We start from the raw sequence: 18,457 nt of genomic DNA on the forward strand, positions 1-18,457 counted from the left end.
ATTTTCAAAAGTATTCTATCATATTTTTAATCAAAAATTGACTCATACCCACAATAAGTGACCAACTTGGTTCAAAAAATAGCAAAATGTTGTTTGTGGTATCTACATGTCAGCTCCTCAGTATCTTCTGTTTACATTTAAGTTGAAGAACAAACTTAAAGTATCTGAGAAGCGCGATATATAAATAATAATAATTGAATTATTGAACTTCCAAGTGCTCTGCTGTTCATAAGATCTCTTATCGTTTTATTGTATTTACAGATGGGTAATTGCTTTGTCTATCTTCTCAGGCATAGATTGATATGGATGGTATAAAAGAAGACATATTTTCAGTGTGTAAATCCTAAGTTCTTTGATTATCATTTCAGCCAGCAATTAATTTTAATTAATTATCCTAAGCAAAATCTATACACTTATCTACTCTAGTCATTCCCATGAAATTTCATCACATCTCCCAACTGTTGCGTGAATTTCATTATCAGATATAGATACATATGTATATATATGCATATATAATATATAAACAGAATAGATTATGCAATCTTCTGACTGAGCACATCGTACAGAAAAAAAAAACAATATATAGATATGTATCTGAAGATGCGTTTGAATAATATCGAACACGCTTCTCTAAATCGCTGTTTTCCGCTCTTAAGGGTGGTTTCCGCTCTCAGTGGGAAAAATACTGAAAACGATTTTAAACATTTCTGGTTGAAGAACTGAATGGAAAAAAAAACTATCTTTAAACTACCATAAAAACTTAAGACTATCAATGAATATACTATTTTGGTCTAAAAGTCTAAAGCGCGGTCTTATCTTTTTTCGCTTCGTATGAGTACTCAATCACGGAACAGATAATGGCCAAATTCGTATCTTTTAACAACGACGCGCCGCAGCAACGTAATTATCTACTGGCAATGTACACAGTAGTATCTGTTGGATGAAGTAATTTTAGTAGTTAACTTTGAAATGGACTCTACCTCCCACTCCATCATGTCGGAGAGCCATTACTGAAAAGCCTGTTTGAGTAGCAAATACCAATGATAACAAAGCTTGATAGAATCGGCCGTAATAGTTGACCGTGCCATTGAATTTTGGCTCAGTTGATCGCTGGGGGTTCTAGATTGAACAGAATAAAATCTGGAGTATTAGCAGCATATCCACTCCGAAGAAAGTATCTTTTATTATAATTTAGTGGTAACAATGTCGGAAAGCAATGAATTATGGATCAAAAACGAACTGATACCCACCATATTGGCGGAGGGTAAACTATCTTCCAAGAGTCTTAGCGACAACGATCAGTTACCGGTGCTAAAAGATGTATCTGTGAAATGCTTAACCACGAGTGAATCTTTTATGTTAACGCTATGTTACAAAGTGCAAGTGGTATTAGAGGAGAATGGAAATGAGTACAAATTGTTTTTAGTTGTAAAAGTACGTGACGGATCTTAATTTTTTTTTTTTATAATTTCCTAAAATAGTTTTCTATCTTTATTTTTCGTGAAAATAGAAAACACCCAGCGTTCCAGAAGAAGTCTACAATGGTACCGGCTTTGATAATTTATTCTCAAATGAAATTGCCGCGTACACGGCTACCTTACCGGCATTGGGTGATACCAGCAAATACGTCAAATATTATTATTCGGGTCGGAAAAAAGCGGAGGCTTTTATAGTGTTGGGTGATTTCTCAGTTCTTGGCTACAAAATGAGTGAAAAGCGGTATGATCTGTCCCTGGAACATATATTATTAGCAGGTACGTTTTTATTGTCAAATATTGGAGTAGGCTTTCCTGGCCGTTACGAACTATTCCTTTACGGTTAAATGAACCACTTCATTCTATAATCTAATGAACAAGAGGTTGATAAAGCTCTAGGAAACCACCAGTAGCCGACTTTTATACTGTGTACACATTGATTGGATATCACTACTCTAGCTCCTTTGGAGGAGAGCAATATAACCACTATCTGAAAATCCAGAGCAGGTCTCCCTTTTTCTATCCCCGGCCCTTGTAACCGCGCCTTCCTCACATCCTCCGCGTTTCGCAATTTATCCTGGATTGCTGCGATCATGGAGTCGACTACATCCCACTCCTGCTGGCATGCTAGCATTCTATGAGTAAAATTTTCTGATGATAACATCTCACCTAGAGTACTCTCTAAGGTTCTCCTTTCCTCCACGAACCTCGGGCATTGGAAGAATACGTGATCTCGATCCTCCGGGATTCCATCGCAGTTCAGACAATCAGTTCATCCGGAACCGAAAGATTCAAGTTCCATCATCGGTGTCATGTCAGAGCGTCCGTTCTTCCAAGTAACTATTGGCAATACCAACGAGATAGGTAGAACCACCAATCGCCGTCAGCGATTGGTCGAGCTGAATGCATTCTTCACGTCCAGGGTCACCACCACATAATATTTGCTAGTACTATCCTTTCCGTGAATCGCTTTCTCGGCCAAACAGCAACAATCGATTACAGATTAACAATCTATTATAGATTACGTGCTCCAACAGTTTATCCATAGTATCTAGTATCTGGGCTTATATAAGAATGGCCCACCTGGAGTTTTAGCAGCCTAATGTAGCTGTACCAGCTATTGGCGCTTCCATACTGCGCTTCCATAGTTCCAATTCAGCGAATACGTCCGAACTGGATTTTGTGGTAAGCTAAAAGGCCCCTTCCGGAATTCCCTCCTGGCCTAGAGCTTTGGTGTTACTTACTCTACGGCAGATCTCCAACAGGTCATCTGAGATATCTGAAAGTTCGCAACGCCCCTCTCTTGCTAAAGGAATTACTTTCAACAAGAGGTTAAGGCACTCGATCTACGGCGATGATCGGCCTCTGAATTGTCCCATCATAAGCTTTTCGACAGTGATTTAGTTCCAGAGCAGAACTCCTCCTTGAGAGTTTTGCGGGCTTCCTTATAGGTGCACCCTTTTTGCACCACCACAATCTGAGCCATTCATCTGGCGCGGTGGGAGGCTGATCAAAGGCTAGCCAGTTCAGTCTTCCACCAGTAGTTTGGTCTTCTACTGAATATTGTGCACCTTCTGGGCATGGACGCGCCATATACCTTGGAAATGCATTGTGCACATGAATAGTTCGTTTCGTTGGGCTCCTAGCCCAATTAGATTAGTCTATCCCTATCACCATGAAGGTCTGCTCATCCAATGCTTCCGTAGGCTGGACTATCTGTCTGTCTGTATGTCACACAAACTTTTCTCAGAAACGGTTACACCTATTGACACGAAATTTGGTAAAAGGTTAGAACTATGAATGCCCAATTATATTGTTGTACGTTGAACTCAAGGGAGGTATCTTTTACGAACTTCCAAACTCCTTCTCTCTAAGCAAAATCATGGACAGTAGCATATCCTGTGGGTCCCAACTATCTTCAGAGCAAGAGTGAGAATCTTCCACCCCGAATCGGTACACATATTTCCAGTAGCTACTATGCCCTATCAGTTGGCTGTTAATTTTGCTGTGCCGATTCAGCAACGGCACTCCTCAAAGCAGGAACTTGGCGTATGAATGCGACTTACAGACTACTAAACGATATGTCATATTTTCCCTCCTCCAACTGCTCTGGAATAGAATTATAGTCCAGGGGCGAACCCAGCCATCTGCCGTGGCGTCCTCCACTGAAATGTGCTTCCACTCTCCCTGGACTTCCTAAACGCTTGTACACCTCCCAAGTGCTTTTGGGGCAACCCATTTATCGGTGGCCAAGGCCCATGACCCGATTGGAGAGCAAACAGATGTCATCAGTAATAGTGGAAAATATCATGGTCCATCGAACTTCTTTACGTCCTCCGGACAAGACAGCATGAAAAACGTCACCGATAACAAGAAGAAATAATATCGATGACAAGATGGAACCCTGTGGCGGACTCAAATTTGAACCTCGAATTCCTCTAAGATTTGAATGTCCCTTCTGCGTAGAACGCACCAGATAGACATCCTATTCACGCTGTCGACATCTTTCAAACCCGCTAATGAGCAGATAAAGCGAAAATCTGAAGTCCGCACAGTCAACAAAATGATCTGCAAAGTGTTGATGTTGTCAGTACAGGAGGATGGAGAGCGGAAACCGACCTGCTCTTTGGCGATCAAATTTTCGATGTGCGATGTGATGGGTGTCATGCACTTACCACACACAAGCCGGGTGTCCTTCTTAATGATTCATCCCTTCCTTCAATTCTCTGGGAAAGGTCTCGGATTACCAGGACTTTCAGATTAGAAGCAGCAGCATGAATAGCTCTGCGGGAAGAACGTCGTACCCAGTGACTTTATGTCGTTTGAATGATGGCCGTGATGGAACTCGAATGCTTCACGCTTGCAGCACTCAATGGAAACTTATAATACCCCTTCGGGAAATGGTCGACGACCTGCGTAACACCCAAGAAAGGAACCTTTTTGATGGTGGGCCAATGCTAATCAATATTCTCAGATGAGTTACTCAGGGTACCTTCCGTGGGATCAGCAAAATAACTCCCCTCTTCTGAGCGACAGGACCACATAAGCGGTCGATGTTGAGCTTACGGGGTCACAGCTCTGTAGCCCTACGAGAAGTAGCAGACGTTACCCGCAAACGAAGACAAGTGATTATCAAATAACAACCTTTTTACAGGCCAATGCCTCTCATATTACCCCCATCCAGAAGATAACTACTGACATTTAGTCTACTCGTGTTGTGTCCGTCAGTTAAAAACCAAATGACCTTATGGCAAGCTCTGCGCTCAAACAATGCTCCACTAATGACAAGGCGGTGGAAGCTGCAGAAATCTGCAAACCACCATTACAGTCGCCAAGATCTTGTTTCCCCATCATACCTCCGAGCAAGGTGTTATCAGAGCCAACCTTCGCCTTCAGATCACCCATCACGATCACAATGTCACCTTAAGGAAACCTCTTCTCAACTAGGTGTTATCGCTAGCAGAAGGCATCCTTTTCCAGTACACCAGAGATACCTATTGGTGCATAGCACTATATAATTGGGATGCTCCTTAACCTGAACTGGAATGTTGCAATCAAGATCTTGTCTCCATCCCCAATTCCACCATCTTACTTCCCTTAAACCCAGAATATCCAGCTTGTGTCATTCTAATTCTCACTCCAGGTGTAAAAAGTGAGCATTCTGGGGACCCGCGAAGCGGCGGTCAAAGAGTGTGCGAACTTTTCAGAAACCAACGATAGCCAAAGGTAGTAGCCGTGAGGCCATTCCTTATCTGAAGCGTTGTTGACGTTTCGATAGTAATAGAGTTTCGAAATTTGCAGGTTACTAGACCACAACAAGGGTAAACAGGGAAAACTTGTGTATCCTTAAATCCCAAGTCGTAAGGTGCCTTTAACTGGGTACACCCGTTTTCAACAATGAGCTCCTATCCCTCCTAATTTGGCTGACGGTCACCATGATACAACATTTATTGGAGAACATCGCAGCACTAGCCAGCTTCAATACCATATTTATGCCATCGATCGCAAAATGGGCTTGACGAAAACCAAACCGTAACACTGTAGCATACAGAACGGCCTCCCGATTGTTTGTTTGGTGTCGGTAGTTTCTGCTTCTTTCATCAACTGGGGATAACTCAATCAGGTCTAGTTTTAAAAACGCGCTTAAAAGGTATTTAAGGACCAGGACCCTTTCCGGATTCTTCTCAGTTCCCTTCCTTCTTTCCCAACCCCTGATGAAAAGAATTTTCTAACAAGGAATAATTCGTTAGAAATAGCTCTTTAAAGTTAAAAGTGCTATGCGGTCTTTCAATCAAAGCAGATACTCGAAAATGGTAATGGTATTTGATACGATTCGCTTGCGTTGGTATGAATGTCAAGCGTTACCTTGGCGAAAACGAAATCTTCCATGCATTCCAAGCATCGTCACTTTGCTGTTTTCGTTTCTTTCCTGGCGGTTTAGCTCGGTTACCAGGGTAAATCCTCACAAAACCGCTTCATCGCCAGCTGCGACAAGATCATGGTTTCACCAACTTGAATTGAAAGGACTGTTGGCATAGGTGTCCTCAGCTAGGGAGAATCCATGTTCAGCCATCCATCTTCTTATTGACCGCATCATCATTTGCAGTGTGCGTTGAGCTTGCTCAACCGTACATGCGGTAAACACTGCCGCAACATCATCCACGTATACGATCAGATGCGATTCATCAAGCTACTCGGGTCTTAGAAGACTATCATAAAATCATTTCAAAGGTCCGGGCCAAGGATAAGACCGAGCCGCCTCCGATATTACTTTCATTGCGCTGTCCTTCTCAGTTCTCAGAGAACATGGCACGATCCTCTAAATACTCCATCAAAATCCGTAATAGGTAGGCGGGAGTATCTACCGATTTTCGAAGCATGTGTTTCTTGTCTAGGATCACAAAAAGCTCCAGCCGCCCACAATGGCGACTGTGTGCCTCTGCCAGTTTCACCGCTTGGATCACCTCCCCAATCGAATGAGTTGTGGATCGTCCCGATCTAAAACCATATTGTGTTGATGAGTAACCTCCCACAACACGTATTACGTCTGTCAATCTTGACTTGAGCAGCTTCTACAGTAACTTCTCTTCTATGTCCAACATACTGAGAGAACGATACGCTGACGGCTCCTCGGGTTCGGCTTTGATCTTGCTTATCAACACAAGTCTCGTAACCTTCCAAGGGGAGGGAATACATTGGCTGTCAAATATGCGTTGAATGCGCTGAGTAGCAAGTTCGGCTTGTATTTACTTACAAGTTCATGGACAAGACCGCCTTCTCTAGATCCTTTACAATGCAGACTGGGCAGACAGACAAAGTTTTCGGTAAGGAGCTTATATCCGCGGCCCCATGACTACCTGTTAACGTTGTTGATTAGGTTCCGCCAGCAGAGTACCATCTGCCTGTTGATTTCCTGGCGGAGTTCCTTTTGTTTCCTTTTGGGAGCGGATACATTACAAGCTGCGGTAATAAGGATTATTATTGGATCAGCTAGTCAATCAGTCGGAGTTCTGTCTACGCCTGGACCTTATTGTTAATTTACCCCCTTGAGAGAGCTTCGACAAATTTTCCAGCGTCGATTTTCCCGATGTTCTACCCGGTAGGGGTTTGTCGGACATCAGAACATTGGGAGGATTTTTCTTGCTGCGTCCTTGTCGGCAGATCCACGTTATTTTCCCCTCGCCTCCTTTTGCCGATTGTTTGTTCCCTCTCTGGCGGACTGAGAGCACTTCGTTTGTGTAACTAGGAGCCGCACCAGGGTTGTGTTCTTCCTTCAGCTCCTCTTCGGCTGTCTTCTAAAAGTTTCGTTGGTGTACTTATAAGGTCCGCAGTCCTTCCATCTCCAGTATACCATTTTTGACATCCACGGAGATGTTCCTTGCAACGATGATAGCAGCCTTGATTTTACGTAGGACCACTCTACACTTCTTGAGCAACCTTTCTTCCTCTACCATTGTCTTTCAGATAAAGGCTATCCTCTCCAGTGAGATGACTTGCGGTTCCGCTTGGTTGGGGAATTCATCACCATTTTTTCCCGATAAAGGAATGCCACGTAACGCGGAGTTTCCCATAGCTTTTCGAACACTGCGTCTATAAAAAATATATTTATTATATTAAAAATTTCGCCCTTTCTGTATCTTTTCAGTAAAACTTCTAGGCGAATTTCACGGGCAAGGCTATGGTCTCAAACTAAGCAATCCAGAAAAATTCAAAAGTGTTATCGGCATGATCAAACAGTCCAAATTTCTAACCGACATTCCGGATACTTGGACAAATATATTGACTCAATCAACAGAAAGATTTAAAAACAACATAAACAAAAGGTACTTGGCAGCTTTTCATAAAAATGTCCTGAACTTGTAGAATAACAGGTATTGCATGTTTTCAGCGAACTTCCGAAGATCATACCTCAAGAATTCTTGGACAACCTGGTAAACCTTATGACAGACTATGTAGGCCTCGCCAAATTGGTGCACAAACCTGTCGAACCTGTTTCAACCATTTGTCATGGGGACTATCTACGAAATAACATAGCATTCAAATACAGCCCAACGGTAAGAAAGTTTATAGTTTCAGCAAAGGAAAGATTAATGTAAGGTAGTTTCTTCTGTAGAACCCCGGGGTACCCACTGAAGTTATCATGTTCGATTTCCAAACCATCGTCTACGCATCACCAATGGTTGACCTTACCACCCTCTTAGCCCTCTCAGCAGGAACCGATGTCCGTAGCGATAAGTTTCACGTAGTATTTAAGGCTTACTGGGATACCCTAATCGAAAATGTGTGTAAAGTAGGAGGAATGCAAGTGGAAGATGTCCCCGAGTTCTTGAGGTAGCTAGAAATTTTATACTGATCCGTGAAGGAGGTGTTGAACATCTTTATTCCCACAGCTACAATTCTATGGTGAAGGAGTTCATAAAGTACTATCCATTGGGAATAAGAATCGCAACATTCTTTCTCATGGAAATGGTGGAACCAATCGACTACAGCCCACAGGATTTCATCGTGGATACCAAGGAAGATATTTTCAATGTTGAAACCCGAGGTGGCAAAACAGTAGATAAAGCCATTCGATCTATGATCTTGGAATTATATAATTTTACGGTTGAATACAAAGTCGATATATTCCAGCATTATGAGCATTTGAAAAATTTGTAAATCTTTTTTTGTGATAATAATTGAGATTTTAATCTGTAAAGATATGTGAAGGATGTGTACGTATAAATCTATCGGTAATAAAATAAAACTGTGTTTCTTCTGACCCCCTGCCATATAACGTGAGAGGCTTCTTTTTTTCCAGCAAACCACAGCCTTTCAACGTGATTTCTCCAAGGAAGCAGTCGCGTAAGCAATGGTCGAGCGAACTGCCAAATTCAGTATAGTGGTATTAAAAAGGCTACGATAAATAAAAAGAATCCAAATGGGCCGAAAATAAGAATGCTCCGGCCAGAAAGCACCTTCACAGTCGTGACACGGAAGAAACGCTGGAAGATCGCACAAACCTCCTATCGACTCTGATGATACCAACACGCCCGAGTCCCGCATGCCTTCTGAGAATAATTCTGATACGATCTGCAGCTCGGATGAAACAGTGAAGAGCGCATCGCTCTCTGCATCCGACATACAGGAAACAATTGCACTCAAAAAACAATACAGACACCTACATATAAAACTTGAGAAAGCGTTCGTGGAAAATAGATCGTAAGAGGACCTCATTCGTGGGCTCCGGCGGAACCGAACAACAGCGAGTCGCAGAACCAGCAGCAGTGATCGAGGATGTGGAGCTCTCGCTGAAGGGAGACTCCCAGACGACTTCAACAAAGCAAAAGGAGTCAAAAGATACCTCTACGCGCTGCAGTAGAAAGCAAGAACATTTTCAGGACAGTCATGTCCAAAATCGCTCAGGCACTTCCCAACGGTTACCTAAATAAGAAGTACTATCACATACCATATACTGGCTAATTCCGCGGACCACTAACCGACCCTAAAAATGTCCCAATGGTGGCCCTTTCTACCTTCCCGAAAAACTGCAAACCTCCGAGATATCGCCACAACTTTCCACCTTCGGGAGATCACCGATGAGCTTCAAACCCTTTGTCACGGCGTGAGTTTAAGACGAACAATGTAAACCTCCTGTAAGCTATCTGAGGTTGATCACATTTAACATCCCGTTCACCGAGAATTGATACAGCGTACCATTGTCATTTGGGCACATTAAGGATAAAAAGCTGATGTAATGCAGAAACTGGCAGCGACAGGGCCACGCGTCAAACTGTCACCTAAACTACCGTAGCGTCAAGTGTGACCCACTACATCGTCCACCTCGCCAATTACCGCAAGTGTTCGGCCTCCATCCGCGTTGTAGTGAGGAGAAACGCACTGACACATTCACCACCCTCTCGTTCCTACCGGCCGCCCATAACAAACCCGACGTTCACACGGCCATCCGTATCCTTCACAGATATCATACGAGCCAGCTCCGCACACCTCGCGCCCATCCGGCAACTCCCAAACACTTTACCAAACCTTATCTTCTCGAGTTCATCAGAAATCCCCGGAATTCCTCCAGATGTTTAACGCGATGCTCAGTATCCTGGCTTTCAACAATGAATATTATGATAATCGGGTCAAATATCCACAGAGCTCCCGAGCACGAATTCGAGCTATTTATGAGCATACATAAACCCCATATAGTTCCCCTGTGAAACCAGGTTGGGCTATAGATACGACTCCAGTTTTCCCAATTTCAAGCCAACCCCAAGACCACAATATCTGCTGTAACACGGCTATTTCCTTTTCCGAGAAATTCCTGTCCTCGCAGCTTTTCCTACCTCCCAACTTTTCCTACTTCCCAACACTTTCAATTCTATTTACATCACCCTAAACTCCTCCTCCTGCAAAAAATTGAATCCTTCTGACCATCCCAACCCCTCATATTCGACAAACCCTGGGCCCCCATAATTAGATCGAACGCAACGTTCCTCCACCAATTCATCAACAATTCAACTCCTGCATTAATCTGTGGCGCTTCAGTCCAGCCCTCCCTAACTTCAACGGATATTTCCTCTTCAGCGGTAATATTACGGTCATCCCAAACGCCAACATTTTTCCTTTCCTTGGCACCGTACCAGATATAGCGGCCACGATGCATAATCTTGCCATAAGTCTCTGACTTCCTGAAAGCTGCCTGGAAACACATAAATGGAATGGAATCCAAATATACCATTGACCTTACAATAGACTGAAGCGATTCAGCAAATATATGACGAACTGATCTCGGCTCGTCCCCTCACTTGCCCAAATCTGATCTCCCTTTCCAAAGTTATCCTGGAAAATATCAAATTAAGAGAACCTTCCCGCGGAGATTATTTAGAAACAGACATTCTCCGCAATCCTTACACCTTCTAAGTGAAATCCAGTCCCTAGATAGGTTAATCCGCGAAAGGATTTAAGCCCTTTACACCAACCACCTCCATAGCGGCCTCATCAACACTGTCCCCGCCTAGAGAAAACATTCCAACATGGTGTCATCCTTCCTCAAGGCATCTCCCCGCCGAGAAAGCGGACACCGTAGCAGATCACTTCCTTTAAACACATCGATCAACCCTCTATCTCTTCTTCTATACCACCACAAACCAGCATGAGCCCTTTCTCGCCACCACTCCCTGACCCTGAACTCTAGGAAAACATTCCACCCATCCATTTTGTCAATGGCTATACCAATAAAATCAATCACCAAATCATCGTTAGGATTCGAAAAAACACCATCTATCGCCCTCAAGAAATGCGCCTTCCGTCATCCTATTCTCATTCATCAACCATTGCCTCTACAATGCACACTTTCCCGCCGACTGACAGACTACTCACATTGTCCCGATTCAAAAGGAAGGCCAAAACCCTCTAAACCCCGATAGCTCACAGCCTATCTCGAAGCTCAGTGGAAACTATATCTAAATCCCCAGAAATGCGAAACCTTCCTGTTCCCCGGAAACACCCGCTTAACGCCGAAAATGTAGGGGGATATCTCTACTCTGCCCCTCAAAATCCGCAACAATCCCATCCCATTTGTTGAAGACGTCTCCTATCTTGTTTTTTGAGGGGGTGGAAATCTTCAAGACACTGACTTGGACACGCCAGCGTGTGGGATTTATGCCCACCAAAAACCACTCTCGACTCCCCTCATGTCATTTGGAACCACCATAAGGTGTTATATCACGGGAGGGAGTCAGCTCACTCTAGCTTGGTCACCTTTTCTCTCTAAGCGACTTATGTAACCACGCTTTTCTCGTTTTCTCTTCCTTTCGCAGTTTGTTCTGGATGTATGCGATCATGGTCCCATCCCAGTTCTTCTGACATGTTAGCACTCTGCATCATGTTCTCTGGTAGCAGTATCTCTCCTAGAGTTTTCTCCAGGTTCTTCCACTCTTCCACAAATTTTGGATAGTGGAAGAATACGTGTTCTGGGTCCTCGGGGAATTCCATTTCAGTTTGGACAATCAGGTGAGGTATCCAGTTTAAACCTATACAAGTACTGGCGATATTCTCCGTACTCCGTGGGGATATTATTATTATTAATGTCAATGTGCCGTCTGTCCAACCACTCCTTGATGGCAGGAATGAGCCTGCATGTCCACCAACCCTTTCCCGAGCGTTCTCAACCCTCTTGCCATCTATTCACAAATCTTTCCTTTTCCGCTTTCTTCGTCTGCAATAAAGGAGAGATCGGATATCAATCGACATCATTCTCGAGCTGAGGAACGCTGCATTACCTGAGACAGCCCTGAAGGCAGAGCACACCTTTAAAGTTCCTTCTGTTGAAGCCCAGTTTATGAGAGCTAACTGAGATCTGCAATAACTTTCTCCAAACTGGGGTAGCGTAGAACAAGATCGAACCCACCATCCTAGCTATAAATAAGGTGGAAGTATCACGTGCCCCTCCCATGTTCGGCGTCATCCTAGCCAGGACCATTCTTGCAGTGGATGCTTTGCGCAAACAGTGTCCGATCAGAACGCTCTAGCCAACCCTTAACAACACCGATTGCTTCGAATGAGAATAACTTTCCGTATTTAGTTCCAATTGGCCGAATTCAATGCATTTTTCAAAATCTGGGGTCACCACCATGCCATATTTGTTGATACTACCCTTCTCATGAATTGCATCTTCGAAACCCGTACTATCGATCTGAAATGCCTGCTTAGCTCTCGACAAACGGTAGCAATCTATAGTAGATAACTCGCATTTGCATTTCCCCAGCATATGGGCCTGTAGCAAGATGATTGACCTCGAGGTTTACCAGCCTTAGGCGGCTGTACCGACTTTTGCCGCTTCCATGCTGCAGAAAATAAGCCCTGGGACATGCACGCTTCGAACAACTTAGTAAATATATCCGGTCTGGATTTCAAGGTTAATAGGTTCAGGTCTTTGGTTTACTGTTGACTATTCTACCGCAGATCTCCAACAGCTCCTCTCTGATGGCTGACCGCATAGCCGTGACATTCAGAGGTCGCTGAAGGCTGTCAGCGCTGTCCCTTACTAGCGGAGTAACTACTGGATGATTGCTAACAAGAGGGTAGGCCACGTCATCTGCAGAGATGAACTGCCTCTGAATCGTTCCATCACTATTCTACAGGCACCACCTCAAGGGTTTACGTCCGTCTCCGATCAAACCCCATTAAATGTTCCCTCTTGCTCCTTTGGGTGGCTAGCTTGATGGTTTTGCAAGCTTCTTCATAGACATTCTCTTTTAGCCTGTAAGTGATTCTACCTACCACCCTCTGAACCGTTCGTCCGGGCCGGTGGCAAGCTGATTAAAGGCTGGCCAGTTCATTATTCCACCAGTAGCTGCGTCTTCCAGTAGCGAATGTTCATCTCCTAGACATGTACGACATGTCTTGACAATGTATTATGATGGAGGCCTCTTTCTGTAGAGGCGCCTGCTATACTAGGTGGAACTAACCTGCTCATCCAAATCTTTCGCAGACCAGTCTAACAGTTTTCTCGGTTTCCGGTGTAATGTTTCTTCGCCCAGTGACTCCCCCATAAACCAAAGATGATTGCTTACTGATCGCTGTGAGTGTAGCTCTCGCTGACCACCAGAACATACCGCGAGCAAATGCGGAGCTGACAAAGGTCAGGTCAGCGATTGAAGGTGACCCTCATTTCCGAAAAGTGTTTGCAATATATTCGTTGGCCAGAACTATATCTAACTACCCAAAAGCCTCTAATAGACTGCGCTCCTTGTATTTGTTTCTCTGCTACCACACTCAAAGTCTCACACGTTGAAGTCAGCGGTAATCACCTTTGGAGTTCATCCCCTCGCATCGAGAGCAAGATCGCGAAACATTTCCTCGAATTCACTTTACCACTTCCAGCAATATGCCAGCTCTCCCGTTTCTCCTTTGCTTCGCACCATAGCCATTTGGGATCGTTTTTGCACTCCCTGGCATACCTTCGATTAATATCCAAACATGGGGCACTTAAAACATCTCATGTTTCATCCCCCAATCTGTTATAAGGGGCTCTCATAACTCTTACCATATCTTTTGTGTCTTGGACCATGTTGTGCTTGTCTTTGACAAATTTGGACATCGCAACTTTTCAATTCCGGATTAGGGCTCTGTTCTCTATGAGCCGGAATTACTCATTTGATACTTTTATTGACCTCCCCTTTTTTTTTTTCTCTAACGTTTTTTTCGACATTGGCGGAGGGCTTAGAATTGACGAGCTCCTCCTGAATGGGTCCTTGTCTCATTACTGGAGTACCACCTTCTGTTGCCCTAATTGAACAAACACGGTGACGCTCACTAATGCAACACCTTCAAAAAAGAAGACCGGTCCAAATACATCTCGAACCAGATCTTCTCCCCGCGTCGACGCGGTTCTACCCGCCATGCCCTAAACTTTCTCACCAAGTACTTATCATCTGTTCCTTCGATTGCTCTTAATTTCAAAACCACCTCTTTGATCCCCAAGGTAAATTAGTCCTCTGCACGGGTAACTACTCCCAATTCCAATTTTATAGACACTTTCATCATTGGTGCCACTCCAGCTTCTAATCCCAAGACCCTTCCCGCTCCCCTCCCATCCGCATCCTGACACCATTATAGACGAAAAACTTAGTGGGTGCACGGGCCAGGCACTCGTACGCTTTGTTATCAGAACGTGATACTGGCAGTGGATAGGTCACATATTAAGGAAGGGCGATGCGATGCGATGCTAGCTACGCTAAGGAACCCATTCTTCCAAGTTGGTCGACGAGTAGGTCGGCCCAAGAGCACTTGGCGCAGAACAGTAGAGAAGAAGTGCTAGTGTCTCGGAAAGCCCTCGGGGTGCTGATTATATTAGATTAAGGGTAAACTATTAAGGATCAGATTTTAGATTGACAATGAAATTTTATAGTATATTAAGGGAAGTGTTGTTTTCGTAAAAATGTCCTTTCCTAACAAACCAGGGCCAGATTATGCATCTTAAATTAAAAGGTAAAGCAAATCCTGTAACAAAATCAAAACACCCTCTCCAAAAAACAACAATTCACTCTCTGTCACTTACCTCAGCGCTTGTTATATGACATGGTTCAACGATTAGCAGCAATCGCGATATGTGGAACAATAGCCAGAGGGCCTGTAGCCAAGATACCATCGCGTTTCCTTTCACGAGCACTTCCAAAAACAGAAAATATGCGGTGGCGACCAGATGCAGGAGGCATGATACCAACATGAGCAGAACCGCAAAACCGAAGGCTCTGGATTTTTACCGGCAACGAGAAAATACAAACTTTCATATCATAAGGATTCCAAGGACACATCGCAGAGATAACAATTGTAATTAATTAAATGTAAGTAAGTACACATGTAGATGAAGAGGATTTTAATGTAATTAATTACCCTGAAACGGCATTCATCGCCTTTCCCAGAGATTCATGTGTGTATGCTAATCTCTCGAGTGTGTTATGCTTTGTTGTTGAATATCCTGGAAACAAATTTTATAACGAGTTATAAGGATGCAATTTGGATGCAATCTGTTGAGTAGGTGAAAATAATGCACACAAGTGGATTTAGCATATATGATTAATTTTTCAAAGTTGTTAGTTACTTTTCAGAATCAACTTTCAAGTAAGGGATGGGATGTCAAGACAGATTATACGATATGACCCCATGGTTTCCGCAAACTTTTTCAACCAGATGAGTACTGCAACTTGTCCTTCATTTTTAAGGCTTTGCAACCCACTATGATATACGATTTAATCTTATGCCTGCTTCTTTGTTGCATTCGTTGAAACAAGGAAGATTCTTTTCCATCGTAACATAGTCATCCGGGGTATCAAATGGAAGGGCTAATTTGCTGCTTCATACCTCATGGTCTGCTTTTCCATTTTACAGTACTGGATAGTAGCGATACTGGAGTACTGTAAACCCAAACAATGGCGAGCCAATTATTCTATTTAAAGTTATCAAACAAAACCTGATGGTCCGATGGCTGAGGGAGTAGAGCCTCAGCCGCTCAATCTCGCTGCACTCGGTTCGATTTTCATATATAATCCACTAAAAAACATCACCGCCTCCTCAATGGACCTGACTATTGCAATCTGATTGATTGATTGATTGATTGATGTGGAATTAAAAATACGTCCGACATTTCTTGTCTGATCTATCCCCTACTGCATTCTTAGGAGTTACCTTCACTTTAAGCGCATCGTTCAGCATTACTTTCTAGACTTGGAATCTGAAGCCAAGCAAGGGTACATAATCAATCTAATCCAAAGCGGTACCGAAGATACCAATAGCAGGCATCGTATCCTCTGAAAAATTGCATTGATTGATTCGATCTACACTATAATATCAAGTGTAAGTTTGTGAGTTTTTTTTTGGGTAGAGTAGGTGGATGCATTTACGCACACAGTGTTGGACTCCCGGTTCGGTACGTCGTCGGACTACCAACTAAACACCTCCCCATCGTCAGAGAGCTAGTCTAAAACCGTTTATTACATTACTTCGGGCTAGTCCCCAGACTCTCCCGCCTTGCGGAGCCTTCAAATCAGGGAATTCCTTTCACCAACGGGAAGGGACAGAACGAAGGGAACTGCCAGTTCAAGAATCCCCCTGCCATCCGGGTCCTCCTCCGGTCGAGCTCTATCTTCTTAGCAACGAGAAGGACCTGAACGTAATGGGCAACACGACTCCACCTGACAGCACTCCTCAGCATCTCTCCCACAAGGTTGTCAGGAGAGGGAACCCATGTGTTTGAATAGAGGTGGTGATAAACCCCATCCTACCTTCCACAAGAAAAAAAAGTGTGATGGACGTCATCCACAACTCCATTGCAAAACACACAATCCGGAAATCGTGCCTTTCCAACCTTGTGCAGGTAAGACTGAAAACCTCGATGCCCACTTAAAAATTGGGTAAGGAAATAGTCAGTCTCACCATACTTCCGATTCAGCCAGGCACCTAAGTTGCCGATGAGCCACGCAGTCCATCTGCCTCTAGTTTCATTTTGCCAAGAGAGTTGCCTAGGTGCGTTGTCGTTCTTCACAAGCAACCACCTCCCTTGGCTCATCTCTCTTGCGCTTGTATATAGCTTTACGCTCCTTAGCAAGAAGGGCAACGGGGATCACTTCCGCGATCACCATCACGGCCAGTTCAACATTGTCAGAGAGATGCTGAAGAGCGCTGGCAGCTGGAATCGTATTGCGCATTATGTTCGGGCTCTTCTTACTACGAAGAAGATTGAACTCGACCGGCAGAGGGATCGGACGGTAAGGGGTTCCCTGAACTAACAACTCCCTTCCTCCCCTCCCCTCCCGTTGGTGAAAGGAATTCCCTGACTTGAAGGCTCCCAAAGCCGGGAGAGCGGGAGGGCTAGCCCGAAGTAATGTGTCAAACGGTTCCAGGCTAGTTCTCTGATGACGGGGAGGTGTTTAGTTGGTAGTCCGCCAGCGTGCTGTTGCGGGAGTCCAACACTCTGTGCGTAAACGCATCACGGCCAGTTCAGAGACAGTGCGGTACGCAGACGCCACCCGCAAGGTCCCCGTCTCTGTACCTGCGCAAGGCGCTTACGATGTACCTCCTTGCCAAGAGCGTCAGCCCATACCTCTGCACCGTAGAGAAAGACAGACTGCGTTGAACTCATCAGGAGACGTCGGCTGCTAGACGCAGGGCCGAAACTCCAGCTGTAGCCTTGTTCGCTGCTGCCTTGATCTACTCAAAAAAGCTCATGTTTGAATCAAAAGTCAGCCCAAGGTATTTTACCGCTGGTTTCGACTTGATTATCGACCATCCATCCGTTTACCTGTCGCATCAATATGCCGACTCTGCTTTGCGCCTGTTCGTCCAGCAAGAAGCTGTGCGTCCAGTAATAAGCTCCGCGACATCATCTGCATAACCGACGAGACGCGACTCTTCCGCCATGTCAAATTTAAGTAGACTATCATAGGTAGCGTTCCAGGGGTCTGTGCTACCCCCGACGTGACTTCCATCCTCCTCTGACCCTCTAGTGTTTCATAGAACAGGGAGCGGTTCCTCAGATAGAAACTCAATATCCGTAAGAAATAGTTTGGCACGTGGAAAGTATTGTCTATTGTGCCTAGAATGTCTTTCCATCTTACGGAATTAAAGGCGTTTCTGACGTCACGCGTTACGAGGAGCACCGATGAGTTCGGCGGCTATGTGCCTCCCTCATCGAAAGGCATCCACGACTTGCATGACAGCATCAACTGTGGATGGGCCTGCTCTGAAATCGAACTGCCGTGGAGACAGCGCGTATCACTTCAGCGAGTCTATTTCTGATGAGTTTTTCGAGCATTTTCCCAGTAGTGTCAAGCATACATAGCGAGTGGTATGAAGACGGCCACTCGGGGCCACTCGGAATACCATCGGTTCCTGGCGCCTTCTTGCTTTTCATAGAGAGGACTGCCTATTCCAACTCTTTAATAGAGAAAAGTGGACAGTCTTCTGCGCTCTCCGCGCCGGCGTCTTCATCCCAT

At 44.5% G+C, this 18,457-nt stretch overlaps 2 protein-coding genes across 2 annotated transcripts in view; one reads left to right on the forward strand and one right to left on the reverse strand.

The window, feature by feature from the left end:
• The window catches only part of LOC119655492 (gustatory receptor for sugar taste 43a), a 115,176-nt gene that overhangs the window by 44,911 nt on the left and 51,808 nt on the right, over positions 1-18,457 (reverse strand). The window contains exons 8-9 of the mRNA XM_038061394.1: positions 15,360-15,444; positions 15,025-15,217 (exon numbers count right to left, since the gene is read on the reverse strand). Coding sequence (XP_037917322.1) covers positions 15,025-15,217; positions 15,360-15,444 — 278 coding nt within the window. The remainder of the gene's footprint in view (positions 1-15,024; positions 15,218-15,359; positions 15,445-18,457) is intronic.
• Positions 1,042-8,719, forward strand: LOC119655493. The gene is made up of 6 exons (XM_038061395.1): positions 1,042-1,434; positions 1,511-1,754; positions 7,621-7,798; positions 7,864-8,029; positions 8,089-8,306; positions 8,366-8,719. Exons 1-6 carry the CDS (start codon positions 1,204-1,206, stop codon positions 8,631-8,633), a joined length of 1,305 nt encoding a protein of 434 aa, XP_037917323.1. The 5' UTR covers positions 1,042-1,203; the 3' UTR covers positions 8,634-8,719.

This window comes from Hermetia illucens, chromosome 4 (genome assembly GCF_905115235.1).
Source record: "Hermetia illucens chromosome 4, iHerIll2.2.curated.20191125, whole genome shotgun sequence".
NCBI classification, from domain to species: Eukaryota; Metazoa; Arthropoda; class Insecta; order Diptera; family Stratiomyidae; genus Hermetia; species Hermetia illucens.